Source organism: Diaporthe batatas (genome assembly GCF_019321695.1).
Source record: "Diaporthe batatas strain CRI 302-4 chromosome Unknown Contig00005, whole genome shotgun sequence".
Classification (NCBI taxonomy): Eukaryota; Fungi; Ascomycota; class Sordariomycetes; order Diaporthales; family Diaporthaceae; genus Diaporthe; species Diaporthe batatas.
This window is the reverse complement of record NW_025408552.1, coordinates 716,190-728,887: the sequence shown is the minus strand read 5'-3', so window position 1 is coordinate 728,887 and position 12,698 is coordinate 716,190. Positions and strand designations below refer to the sequence as shown.

At 59.3% G+C, this 12,698-nt stretch overlaps 3 protein-coding genes across 3 annotated transcripts; all 3 read right to left on the bottom strand.

Annotated features, from left to right (window-relative positions):
* Nucleotides 1–10: 10 nt before the first annotated feature.
* Nucleotides 11–5,609, bottom strand: KVR01_005718 (uncharacterized protein). Its single transcript, XM_044792459.1, has 2 exons — nucleotides 4,079–5,609; nucleotides 11–4,014 (listed from the first exon to the last, which is right to left on the bottom strand). The coding sequence occupies exons 1-2, from the start codon at nucleotides 4,961–4,963 to the stop codon at nucleotides 85–87; spliced, it is 4,815 nt and encodes a 1,604-aa protein (XP_044646163.1). The 5' UTR covers nucleotides 4,964–5,609; the 3' UTR covers nucleotides 11–84.
* A 269-nt stretch (nucleotides 5,610–5,878) lies between these two features.
* Nucleotides 5,879–7,197, bottom strand: KVR01_004920 (uncharacterized protein; the record flags this gene model as incomplete). The annotated part of the gene is made up of 2 exons (XM_044787623.1): nucleotides 5,879–6,828; nucleotides 6,894–7,197. 2 exons carry the CDS (start codon nucleotides 7,195–7,197, stop codon nucleotides 5,879–5,881), a joined length of 1,254 nt encoding a protein of 417 aa, XP_044645365.1.
* Nucleotides 7,198–7,930: 733 nt separating this feature from the next.
* KVR01_005300 (uncharacterized protein) lies at nucleotides 7,931–10,396 on the bottom strand (the record flags this gene model as incomplete). Its single annotated transcript, XM_044783731.1, has 3 exons — nucleotides 7,931–8,055; nucleotides 8,108–10,123; nucleotides 10,201–10,396. 3 exons carry the CDS (start codon nucleotides 10,394–10,396, stop codon nucleotides 7,931–7,933), a joined length of 2,337 nt encoding a protein of 778 aa, XP_044645745.1.
* Between the last annotated feature and the right edge of the window lie 2,302 nt (nucleotides 10,397–12,698).

The following is a 12,698-nucleotide window of genomic DNA, read 5'->3' as shown; positions in this document are numbered from 1 at the left end:
ATATTCCCGCCAAGTTTCACATACACTTCTCCCGGGGGGTCAACGCAGGACGCAGACCCGCCACCTTACATAGCGCCATCGACATTATTGATACCTGGCCAGTCTCGAACCAGTGGGGATTGGAGCACTCGCGGGCGGAGGCACCCCAGCTGGATAGCGGGGGTCATACTCCTCTTCGTAGAAAGCCGCATCATTCCGCGGCGGCGGCGGGGGGCCTTGGGGCGGGACCCGAGATGGGGGCTGGAAGTGCCTTGGGGCCGCGTCAGAAGGATGCCGGGGGTCATAGCTGTCTGCGGCGGCAGGCTGGGGCGGAGGAGGACCCTCAGGCGCGCGAGAATATCCCCTCTCGTATGGTGGGCGGTACGGGTCCCCGAGCATCTGTGCAGGCGGAGGTGGGAGCTGTTCACGCCGTGGGGGCCCGGGGGCATAAGGGTCCCCACGATCATAGGGTGCTGCAGGTGGTGGCACGTCGCGATAATACCTTTCAGCTTCGGGGTTGGGGATGCGGCGCAGAGGGCGCTCCTCGATCCACGTGGTCCCGTCCGGTCTTCGGTATTCGATAACCTCGATTTCGACATATTCTTGGGGAGGTTGCCTTGGAATTGGCCCCTCGGGATATCCGCGATAGTCGTAATCATCACGTGGCGGAGGTCTGTCATAGCGAGGATCGTCCCTGGGAGGCGCTGGAGGCATGTGTTGGTATTCGTGCTCTGGACGAGCTGGGCTCCTCTGGCGATATTGCTGTGCTGGAGGTGGGCGGTAGTTCGTGTAGACCGGGGAACGGGATCTGCGAGGTTGAACATCCCGGACGGGCGGTTCCTTGTACTGTCCATAGTCCTCCGGCTCATCGCGGTTACCATCCATATATATGACGTTGGAGAGCCGATGCTGATGGCCACGATAGGCTGCGTCCCTTGGGTTAGGCGCAACTGAGCCAGCACGGGGAGATGCTGCGTCTGTGCTCGGTGAGTCTCGAGGTCTAGAATAGACTCGCTGGCGCTGCTGAGGCGTGCCTGGTTTCGAGCCATGTTTGGGCCGTTGAGCGCTGCCACCGTGAGCGTTGCGCTGGGATCCTTTGGCCTGGGGAGGATTGTGAGCTGAGGCATTGCCGGGTGTGTTACGGCGGGAGGGTGTGTTCTCTGTCGCCGGCTTCTCGACCTTGTCGCCCTCTGGAATGGCACTTCGCCTGGCAGTTTGGGCCCTATCAGCTGCCCACATTGCTCGAATAGCATCCCCTTCACGCTCCGCTTCTTCTTCGGCCATTTTTTCCTCCTCCTCATTCCGTTTCAATAGATCTCCATCATTACCTTGGGCACCCTTCCTATTCTTCTTCTTATTTTGACGAGCATTCTGCTCGCGTTGGCGGAAGCCTTGAGATGAACGCCGCTCATTTTCTCGACCCAGCGCCGTGTGTACAGCTGCAGCCGCATGCACAGGCACAGGTACAGGCACAGGTTGTGCGACGGGAGCCGGGGGTTCTGGGAGGGCTGGACCATTAGGACCAAGCGAGTTGACTCCGACTAGAGAAGACACGCCATGGTCATAAGTACCAGGTGGCTGGTGGGGATACTGTGTAGTAGGCGCTGGCGCATGCTGATACAAGCCTGCGCCGCCGTTTTCTGAGGAGCCGCTTGCCTGAGCATGTCCGTAGTATGCGGCATGATCACTCGGAGGCGCGTTCTGGTAACCTTGACGATGTTCAGTCTGGCTCGGGTAGGCTTGCGCCACGTTTGGTACGGGATCCGGCATGTTGACTGGTCCCAAGAGATGTGGAACCGCCTCGTTCACCAGGTGGAACTTCTGGCTATCCATGCTCACAGCCGAGCGTAGGTTGGTAACCGCTGTGGGTTCTGGCAACAACACCATGTCGACCGTCCACTCAGGTGGGTGGCCATATTGGCCCATTTGCACAAAAGGTTCCACATGCTTGCTTTGGAAATGGGCCGTCAGCTGTGGCAGGGAATATGACCTGCGTTCTTGCTCAGAGGCGACATAGCCACCTACGCCCTGATGGCAGACCCTGCATACCAAACCGTTGACGTTACGAACCGGTCTCATATCCTTGTGGTCGGACAAGCCTTCGATGAAAGTCGCCAGAGGCAATGGAAGACCAAATCTTGCGTGGAAGCGCTTTGCAAGATGATGGATCACGACTTGGACCCTGACAATCGACAGGGTATCCTTCATATTGGAAGTTGCATTCCAGAGTTCCCGGGCCATGCGCGCCATGTCCTCTAGCTGGGCCCGATGCTGTGGAGAAAATGTCGACGTTTGGACTGCTTGATAGTTAATCTGTCCATTGGCCTGGTACGCCCCAAAATTGTAATTGTAGGGTGCAGGCGGTGCTTGGAGCCCTGGCGGGCCTGGGGGCGCAGGAGGAGGACCCGAAAAGCCTGGCGGGTTCCCTGGAGCAGGAGGATAAGGTTGAGGCTGGTATACATCTGGGGCAGGGTAGGGTTGTGTCCCATAGCCCTGGGCTGGATAAGAGGTGTGCGAGCTCTGTCCATAGCCTTCACTGTAGGGCGGAGCTGTTCCATAGACCGGTGCTGGAGGTTTCGGGTGGGTTTGGAATGGCTGAGAAGGAGCTGCTGGTAGACCGTGATGGTACGCATTGTGGGCGGGGTGTTGCTGGCCTTGATAAAAGTTATTCTTCGCAGTCCTTGGCTCTGAGGTGAATGGTGGTTGCTCTGGCCACTCCGCTCTCCAATGCACGACTACGTTTCCGATGCTCAAAGATGTCGTGTGCTTGGCAGCATAGTGCTGGATGACGCCTTCGAAGCCATAGTACCTCACGGTGACCTCACAACCGTTGCAGAGGAAGATTTCCTTCCGATGTCGTTCAGTGTGTGGTTTGATCTTCATGTCGAAAATCCACTTCATGTTCTCCAGCGTCAACTTCTGAGTAAACGGGCCTTGCGGTGGGTCGATAACAGGCGTGGCCCCGGATGCTCGAGCTGCTGCTGCGTCCTTGGCGACTTCCGCATAGAAGCGCTTGCGAATGTAGGTCAAAACCTCCACCGCGAACTTGGAACAGCTGGGCTTGTCGACCTTGTCACCGTTCTCCCAGCCATCACGGATAATCTCATCAGCAAAGCCGGCGATGCGCGCTCGCACTGGTGCCTGGACTTCGTCCCAGTCAGCGTCCACGGCTTCTCGAGCTTCCTTGTTGGCGGCGGCGGCGAGGTTACGCTTGTCATCAATTTCCTGTTGCCGCAGCGCCTGAGCAGAATTTTCCTTCTCCCTCTGCTCGGCCTCAGCTCTCTGAGCTAGAAGGCGCGACTTGAGCAGCTCCCACGCTTGCTCATCCAACGGTGTGATGATCTGGAGAGCAGCTTGAAAGGAAGGTATGTGAGCCAGGACGCTCGGCTCCAAAGGCGGATCAAGCGCGAGCGCTCGTCGCTCTATCTCGGCTTTCCGAGCAGCCTTGAGCTCGGCAACTTCCTCCTTTGTCCTCTCAGGGCGGCCTGGCGGAAACGACGAGGCAGTCCCAGTTGAGGAGCGACGGAAGGGATCTGGGGTGATGCCGTTCCGTTGACTTGAGCTTATCGAGGGGGTCGCTGTGCGGCTGTGACTGCCAGCGGAGTTTAGCCCGGGGATCTGAACCATGGATCCATGGCCTGCTGTCGTCTTGGGGCCGGCAGCTGCGCGCAGAGTGACAGGCGCCCAAGGTCGGTAGCCCGGATATAAGATATTTCTCATCTGGGTCAATCCACCAGAGCCAGCCCAGTTCTCCCACCTAAGGGCGTCGCTGCGGCGTTCGTGGCCACGGCCTTCTAGACCTTTCAACCATTCCTCTACGGTAGCAGCGCCCAGAGCTTTCACACTGAGGAATTCTTGCTTCAAAGCCTCAACATGCTCAGACCAAAAGATTTTAGTTAGCGAGGTGCTCGGTGGTGTTTGAGCCCGTTCGACCGTGGCTGGCGGGATGACATTCAGCTCCTGCGTGACGAATACGAAGGGTAGAGCTGCGGCCAGGGTGCTGGGAAAAGACGATGACAGCAGGATATCGATCTCCTATGGCCACGTTAGTTAGAGAGGAGGCGTTGCATATGGTCGACCAATGCATATATCCACAAACCTTGATTGACTCTTTCAGGAGACAAGCGCCACAGGATCGAGTTGCGAATGCCCAAACGATGGCAACGCCGTCGTTTCCCGGGCCGGACTGCCATGGATCGGGCAAGTCCTTCAAGTCCTTTTGGTGCACTGTACCTTGCTTACGGCAATGTTGGCATGTGGTAGGGACAGACAACTGCCACATGGCGACCTCAGTCTTGTCTTGCAGAGGACTGGGCATGCTGGGCCAGAAACGGCGTCTTGAGGCCTGCCATATCGCAGTAGGCTGCAAAGGAGAGACAGCGCTGCGGGGAGGTGACTTGGGCCGATCGCAGCGTATCTTGGACGAAGAATCAAGATACACGTTGAACAGGCGGTTGACACAGAGTAGTCTTCCTAGAATTCTAGGAGGACAGAAAGTGAAGATGCGATGCCAGATCTCGGCGGGCAGAGCGGACCTATCAGCCACGGAGCCAGAGCGTTGGTCACCTTGTGAATCTTCCTCAGACTGCTCCAACCTCAACTTTTTAACCGAATCCAAGGTGTTGGGGCTAGTTTCGGGCTGCGAGGTATCCTCTGGGGACTTGCGTTTCTTGGACACACTCCCGGCCGGCTGGCTATCGAGCACGGGTTGGGAGGTCGTGGAGACAGCGGCATCAGTGAGGACCGTATGTGTATGAGGTGTTGGGATGATCGCGTCGTCTTCATCTTCGGACTGGGCCTCCATGGACACATCGGACGGGGAGTCATGGCCATTGCCATTGCCATTGCCGTCCGGGCCCTGCATCGGCGACGGCTGGGAGTTGCTGCTGTCGCTATCATCCAGCGGGAGGAAGTCAGTCGCGGAAGCGTCGGGATCAGCAGCGGCGACGTCGACTGCCGCGGGATACCGACTGCCTTCAGCCATTGCGTCGGGATCACAATGGCCGCACCTGTGCTCCAAACGAAACAGAAAAGGGAGAGGGTTGGGCCAGACGAGCTGCCGGGAAGCAGCTCATCAGACGGCAGGAAGGAGAAACAGCCCAGCAACACTTGTCAAGCACTGAACGGTATGGACTGGGGATATTGGACGAGGGATGAAGCAGGGCAAGACGCGACAACGGTCCAGGCCGTTGTCGCAGTGGGAGGCTTCGCAAGACGGTCAATCAAGCTGCCCGCTCGGAAAGCAGATGTTGGACCAGGTCTTGCACAAGACGGCCTCGGGGGACCAAAGGGATCGATGATGTGGTGCAGAGGGTCAAGGACGATGAAGACGCATGTTTGCAAAAGCGAAACCTGCCCAAGTTCTTGGATGATGGTAGGAGGGGAGAACTGATTGTGTCCAAAATCAGGATCAGGCTCTGGTCTGGTTCGGGTCGGTGACGCAGGGTGGAGTGGATGTTAAAACTGTTGGAACAGCCAGCTCCAAGAGGACCTTGGACAAAGGCTTCGGTTGACAAGAACGAAGCCCCAGACCAAAACCGACACGTGGGGGCACTGTACTTGGTCGGGTCAATCAATGCCTGGCGGTGATGCACGGCGGAGGAAGGGGAAGGCTGTCCACGAGAGGCTGTGACGATGATGCATGTGGGAAAAGGGAAACGCGTCAATAATAATGTAGTGTCGACTACAGTCCCTTAGACCACCTGCCGGGCTACGGGCTGGGCACCTGGGTACGTACCTGCCCGCACTTCCCGCCTCGGAGTGACGAACCGCGGCAAGGTATGGTGGGGCATCTGGCGTGCCCGCAGAGGGGCTAAAGACGGGACGGACTCGTGCACGGTACAGAGGTACGGAGGTACGGAGGTACGTGCCTCATCTATCAACAGTATCTGTAGACTACTCACAGAGACGACTTCACGTCGCCGCCATAGGCCAGCCTCCTCAGCATGCCCCTGTTGAGCTCTGCCACGCTCCTCACGCAGCACAGGCCCAGCGTCTGGTCCAGCTCGGCCAGCAGCCCGGCGAGCACATGCCTGGCGCCCTCCTTGCCCGCGATGCCCAGCCCGTACATGACCGGCCGGCCCACCAGCACCGCCCTGGCGCCCAGGCAGAGCGCCTTGACGACGTCGGCGCCGGTGCGGATGCCCGAGTCGAACAGCACCGTGACCTCCCCGCCGACCGCGTCGACGATCTCGGGCAGCACCTCGAGCGCCGGCACCGCCCCGTCCAGCTGCCGCCCGCCGTGGTTCGACACCACGATCCCGTCCACCCCGTGCCGCGCCGCCGTGCGCGCGTCCTCGGCGCTCAGGATCCCCTTGAGCACGATCGGCCCGTCCCAGTGCCGCCGCAGCAGCGCCAGGTCCTCCCACGCGTGCGCGTGCCCCGAGAACGCCTCGCCGGTCCACGCCTGCGCCGCCAGCAGCGGGTTGTCCTCGGGCGTCTCGCCGTCGTGCGCCGCCGCGAACTTGCGCCGGAACGCCGGGTCGCTCAGCCCCACCTCGACCCCGCTGCCCTGCACGAACGGCAGGAACCCCGCGTCCAGGTCCAGCGGCCGCCACGCCATCGTGAACGTGTCGAGCGTCACCACCAGCACCGAGTAGCCGCCCGCCCGCGCCCGCCGCAGCAGCGACGCCGTGATCTGGTCGTCCTGCGGCCAGTACAGCTGGAACCACCGGTCTGGCTGCGGCTCGCGCGCCCGCGCTGCGTCCGCGAGCTCCTCGATGGTGGTGTTGCTCGCCGTGCTCAGCGTGAAGGGCACGCCTAGCTCTGCGCATGCCTCGGCCACCCCCAGCTCGCGGTCTTGGTGGTATGCTCCCTGGACGCCGATCGGGGCCATCACCACGGGGCTGGCTAGCCTTCTTGTCAGCATCCAGGGTCCCTGTAGATTCGGGGAGGGGCGGCGGCCGAGGACCCACGGTATTTCTTGCCAAACAGCTCCACGCTGAGATCCCTAGGTATGGTTGGCCTCAGCACGCGGGGGATGATCTTCCACTGCCGGAACGCCAACCGGTTTGCCTCCATCGTCGCCTGTTCCCCGGCCCCGCCGTAGATATAGTTGAAGGGGCCTGGCTCCATGGCCTTCCGAGCCTGAGCCTCGAGCCTGTTTGGATTCGTCGTGACCACCGGGGGCTCTCCTAACAGAACACCATTCCTGTAAAGCTCCAACTGGTAGTCTCCAAAGGGGGGGCGGTCCTCGCCGCTGTCGTCCGATCCCGCCATTGTGTGTTTCCCTTCGCAGTATATGTTGATGATGGAATCATTGAAAAGTACTAAGTTTGCCCAGCGGTGATCTATAGGACCGAAGCGAAGGATTGAGTTCGACTGATGTCAGCTGCCTCGGCAAGTGCCCTCGTGTCCACGCTATTTCTCCGCTCCCGCCACAGCGACTCCAGATGTCCTCGGACAAGCTGGAATCCACTCAAGAGCAAGGGAGACAGACGCTGACTGAACCCGTATAAGTCACAGCAGGCCTCGGCTGACTGGCCGAGACCCCATTGCATTTACCCACGCAGGTTTAGCCGCCAGAAACTCATTGCACCATGGTCACAGACAAAGGCATTATTTGGTCTCTGAATCATTTCTCAAGTGACGTGGGAAAGGCGCTCGGTCCCCGTTCGGCCAGTCGAACAGCTCTCGAGACTGTTGTTGCGTTGCCCACTTTCTTGCCAATCACATCACACAACCTGTTATTAATTGAGGTGACGCGGAAAGCCAGGCCAGATTTTACTAACACATCAATATACATATTCTAACAACTATTGAGCACCACTTGACAAAACCAACGATTTCCAAGTGGCACCCAGCGTTCGATCGGGCAAATGCAGTCATTCACCCGCTTGCTTTTGGTGGAATCTGGGTTTGGACACATTCTTCGCTTCATTCTTCTCTGTTCTCTAGGCTAGTTGGATTGCTATCACCGCCCCACCACAAAACGCACCCACTACTCGAGACTTTAAGCATCAAGCTCGACATAGTTGGCTGGGAAGAGCCCGGACTTGGCCCCGAGGTGACCGAACCACCAGTCGTCGTCTGGGAACTCCAGGTTTGTGATCTTGTCACCTTCCGCAAAGCTCAATTCTGTAAAAACCGTTAGGGCCAGTCACAAGAGTGCTTTCGCGTCTGTACATACCATTGTCCTCAGCTGCTTCGTAATCAAAGAGGGCCGTTGCGACGGCACCTCCGCCCGCTGCGGGTTGGGGCTCGGCCGGAGCGGCAGCAGCAGCGGGGGGCGGGGGAGGCGCGGCAGCCTGCCCAGCTCCAGCCGTGGCATCATCGTCTTCGACCAATGTGACGTAGTTGCTTGGGAACAAGCCGCTCTCGCCCCTCGAGTTCGTACCCATCCACCAGTCATCATCGACCATATCGATGTTTGTCACATATTCTCCTTCCCTGAGCTCGAGTTCGTTCTCCTCGGCCTTTTCGTAGTCGTACTCGATGATGGCGCGCTTGCCACCGGAAGAGCCGGCTTGGGTCTCTTGTACTTGATCGTGACCAAAGGCCTCTTCCGCGACAGCAGTTGCCGCCCCACGGGCCAGGTCGTGAGCGGGCTGCTCCTCGGGTAGATCCCGCTCTTGGGGTACTTCCTCGGGAACAGGTATAGGGCGCGATGGAAGTTGCTGAGGTGCTGGTTCGATCTCCGGCTCAGGAACACGTGGGACGGGGGCAGCGACTCGGATCGGCGACGTCTCCCGCTCCGGCTCCTCTTCAGCCTCCTCTTCATCCGCCGCAGGTCGCGAGGGCAGGCCTGGCAACGCGAATCCTCCCGAAGGTCGGCTCGCCTCTGGGGGCGGCGGCGGCGGGGCGCTGTCACTGGCACCCGTAGCGGCCCGAGGGATTGCGGGCGCAGCAGCGCCCATAGGTGCTGCTCCCTTGAATCGATCCTTGAGGGCAGAAACACCACCAGACGGAGAAGCGGGTTGCTCCGGCTCGTTCGATCCCACAGTGTCACCTGTCTTCTGTCCGGGGATGCCTCGGCCGTACGCTCCGGTCTGGACAGCACCCCAGGTTTTGCCACTGTACCCACTCTTCCACTCGCCTCCGCTCTTCTGAGCAGTCACAGGGGACGTGGCTGGAGGTGGCAGGTCCGCGCCCGAGCCCGAAGCGCCTCTCTCTCGGGCCTTCTTCTCCGCCCACAGCTGGGCTGGAGTCTTGCCTCCCTGGTCTGCGAAGGTGCGACTAGCAGCACCGACAGGAGCGGCCGCAGGGACAGCAGGTGCGCCGAAACCCAGCCCACCAGGAGTGGGAGCTTTTGTGCCGGTGAAAGCGCTCGCTCCTCCAAACTTCTTGGCAACCTTGGGCTTTGGTAGAGTGGTGAGGCGTTCAGACTGCGCTGGCTGGCTGAAGGCTGATGTTCGTTCCGAGACTGAGGGGCGGGGTGCCTCTTCTTCAGCCGACTCGGCGGGTTTCTGTGCGCGGGACCTGATGGCGGCAATGTCGACCTTGCCCACGGGCTCGTACGAGCCCTTGACGGGAGTCGGCCGGAGATCTTCTTGGTTTTTGGCTTGCGCTCGGAGTGCAGCGATGTCAACCTTTCCAACGGGCTGGTATCCACCCTTGACGACATCACTAGGCGCGTCGTCTTGTCGGCTAGAGCCATTGAACCTGGCCGGTTCCTGGTTCTTAACTAGGTCTGCTATGTTCACCTTGGTAGGCTTGTAGGCTGAGTCCACCTTTTCCAGCTTTGTCCTCGTCACTGGTGGCGCATCGGCGCCCCAGCCATCCTCGTCGACATTGTCATCTCTTCGGTTGCGTGCGGCCACGAGGGGGTTCACGGAGCCTCCGGTGCTCGTTGTGGGGGTGAAGACGGGCTTCTTGGCGACCGGAGGGGGCGCCGCCGAGGGCATGGGTGCGGAGCCACCTGCGGTGTACTTGGCGCCAGAAGCATCCGAGACCTTCTGTATAATGGCGGCGGGTTCGAGATCGCTGTCTGAACGAGCGGTAATCTGGACGTGGTAGCCATGGAGGATTTTGGCGACGGCGGCTGTGTGGCTGGTGAAGTAGCCTTTCGTTCGTTCGGGGACGCCGCCCCCGCACCAAGCAATGAGGACATTCTTTGGCAGGGCGGTGTTGGGATCTTTGACCTTTACGAATGCGAATTGGATCCGGCCCTCGCTGAAGTCTTCGATCAGGTCGGCAAGCTCACCCTCTTGAGGAGCGCAGGTGCCTGTCAGCAGGATGAGGGCGCACGGGGGTCTCGGGGAGGGGAGATGGGATGAAGCTCACCCCCTTTGGTTTCGACCTTGAGAATGCTCTCCTTGGCGCCGCCATCTTGGAAGGCGTTGAGTAGGGGAGCCTGGACCGTGAACAAGGCCCATTGGGCGTAGGTCGGGGAGTCTGACTTGGGTAGCTGGCCGTTGACGACCCCCTGGTAGCTACTCTTGATGGAGGGGCCGTTGATGGACAGGTTGAGCGATGCCATGACGTCGGTTCTAAGCAGCGTAGGGCATCAGGAGGAGGGGTGGTAAAAGCTGAGGTCTGCCTGTATGATGGTAGAGTGCAAGGGAAGGGTTACTGCTTGGTTCGCAGACCGAGTCGTAATTAAAGATGCGCAATGCCGAAGGGGCTGAGCAACCGAGAGAGACGATGAGGTAGTTAGTCCGCAGGCAAGCAGGCTGGCATGGCAGGCTGGCAGGAGCTGCCTGGGTGGTCACTCACTCACTCACTGACGGACTGACTGACATGGCTGAGGGGCGGGCCCACCGGGGAAAGGGGAAGGCACCGTTGGGCTGCAGCTGAGGTCATAGCCTATACAGTGTGACATTGGTGCGAGTGCCAACCACAGCTGTGTTACCGTCAGTCATGTCGCACTGTGAGTCTGGCTGCTTCCCCAAACCCAAGGCCAGCCACCACAGGCGAGCACAGTACCCGGACAGAACAGATCCGGATCTACTTGGAAATGCCCAATCACGCAGATGGCGATGGGCAATTTGATATGCGCGCCTCTCAATTGCAGGAGGATTAAGCTCCTGATCATCACGAAAGTTTGCCTCTGGAAATTACACACGAACCCGCCCGACATGGCTGAGGATCAGAAGAAGCACTGCCCTCCGTCCTACACAGCACCTTGCATACGATGTAGCGGACTGCTTTGGCTTTCCAGACACCGCGTTTGTATCGCGGTCTCATCAACACCGGCTATACAAGACATGTCACAAACATGAATCAGGTAACAAATGCGTGGTATAGGATGTGGACTGCGCAGAAGCAGTTGAATTTGAAGTGGGCGTCAATGACCCTTTAAAAGTCCAGATTCCCCAAGTCGCCCTAGTAACTAGCGAGACTCATTATTATTTGTACAATGCACCCTGGCCTCTAGAGCAGACCACAATCAATCGCCCCATATGATATCCGTCAATCGTTGTGTTGCGTGGTATGTGTTGTGTGTATTGCGTGTGTCACGTCGAATGTACTGCTCTTCCGCCCTGCAGTGAATCCCCAACGCTTCCAAACTCCGGGAGTCATGACGAACAATCCGCCATGATTTTCCCCTGGTCTTGGACCCCATCATCGCAGCAGCGCCATGGTGAAAGGCATGCGCTCAATCCGTCCGTCAGCTCGATCAGCAACACAGTTCGGCGCAATCACAACACGATTCGCACAAGCAGCAACAGCACAGCGCCGCGAAGAAGCCCTTCAGACATCCACCGCCGCCACTGTCCTGCTGCTGTTGTGGCTGTTGGTATTGCGGCTGCTGCATAGGAGGCGGCTGCTGGTAGCCTTGTGGGGGACCGTAGGCCTGTTCGCGAGACGGTCAGCGTCTTGAACAAGGGGGTGGCAGCTCGACGCGGTGAGGCCAGAATGAAAGCATTGTGGGTCTGTTTACCTGTTGCGGGTACTGGGGACCGTAGCCCGGCTGGGGAGGGCCATAGCCCTGCTGAGGCGGGCCCTGATAGTAATCGTTGGCGGACATTGTGGTGGTTTCTCGAGATTGCGAGATGAGTCGTAGACTGGTCTGCAGAGTGTATGGCGAAAATCGAGCAGTTGGGCGGTGATGTCGAGAAGGAAAAAAGCCTGGAAGTGGGCTCGTCTCGACTTGGCAGGGAGAAATGCAGTGGTAGGGCTGAATGGAGGTGCCGAGAAATGAAACTTCAATAGCCAGGCCAGACAAGGAGAAGGGGAGGAGGGAAGAGGCGACGAGAGGTGCGTCGGTAGGCTTTAAGTTCTGCGACTGCCCCAGGAACCGGGATCAGCGTTGGCAAGGCACAAGGTCAAATGATGTCTGGGAACCTCTGCACATGAGGTGGGGCGCGGGTAAGCATCCCAGGACTGGGTTGATGAGTCCAGGGACTGAGGGACTACCGAGTACTTATTATTACTACTACTGGCCGGGCCTTGATACTGAGTGCTGCAGGTCGATAAACAGCTGGCCGACAGTGAATGGGGCGACTGGCTGGGCGACTGGGCGATAGGTTGGGTCGGCTAAGACGGCGTCCTGACCACTGCACCTCACTTGGCTTGTGGGTCAAGTACCTGGGTAAGTACCACCGTGCCCCCATACCACGCATCGGGTGTGGCTCTGCTCGCCGTCCATTCGCCGCGGTACAGTGCTAGCCAGGCATGTGCATCAGCCGCCCTGCCAGCCTGCCACTGGACGCGAGCGTGCAGGCGTGCAGGCGTGCTGGCGTGCAGGGCGTGATGGCTGCGGCAGAATGCTACTGCATAGCCACTCCCTGTTGCGCAATCTGTCTGGAATTAGGGTGCCACGGGAAACACGCCGGCAG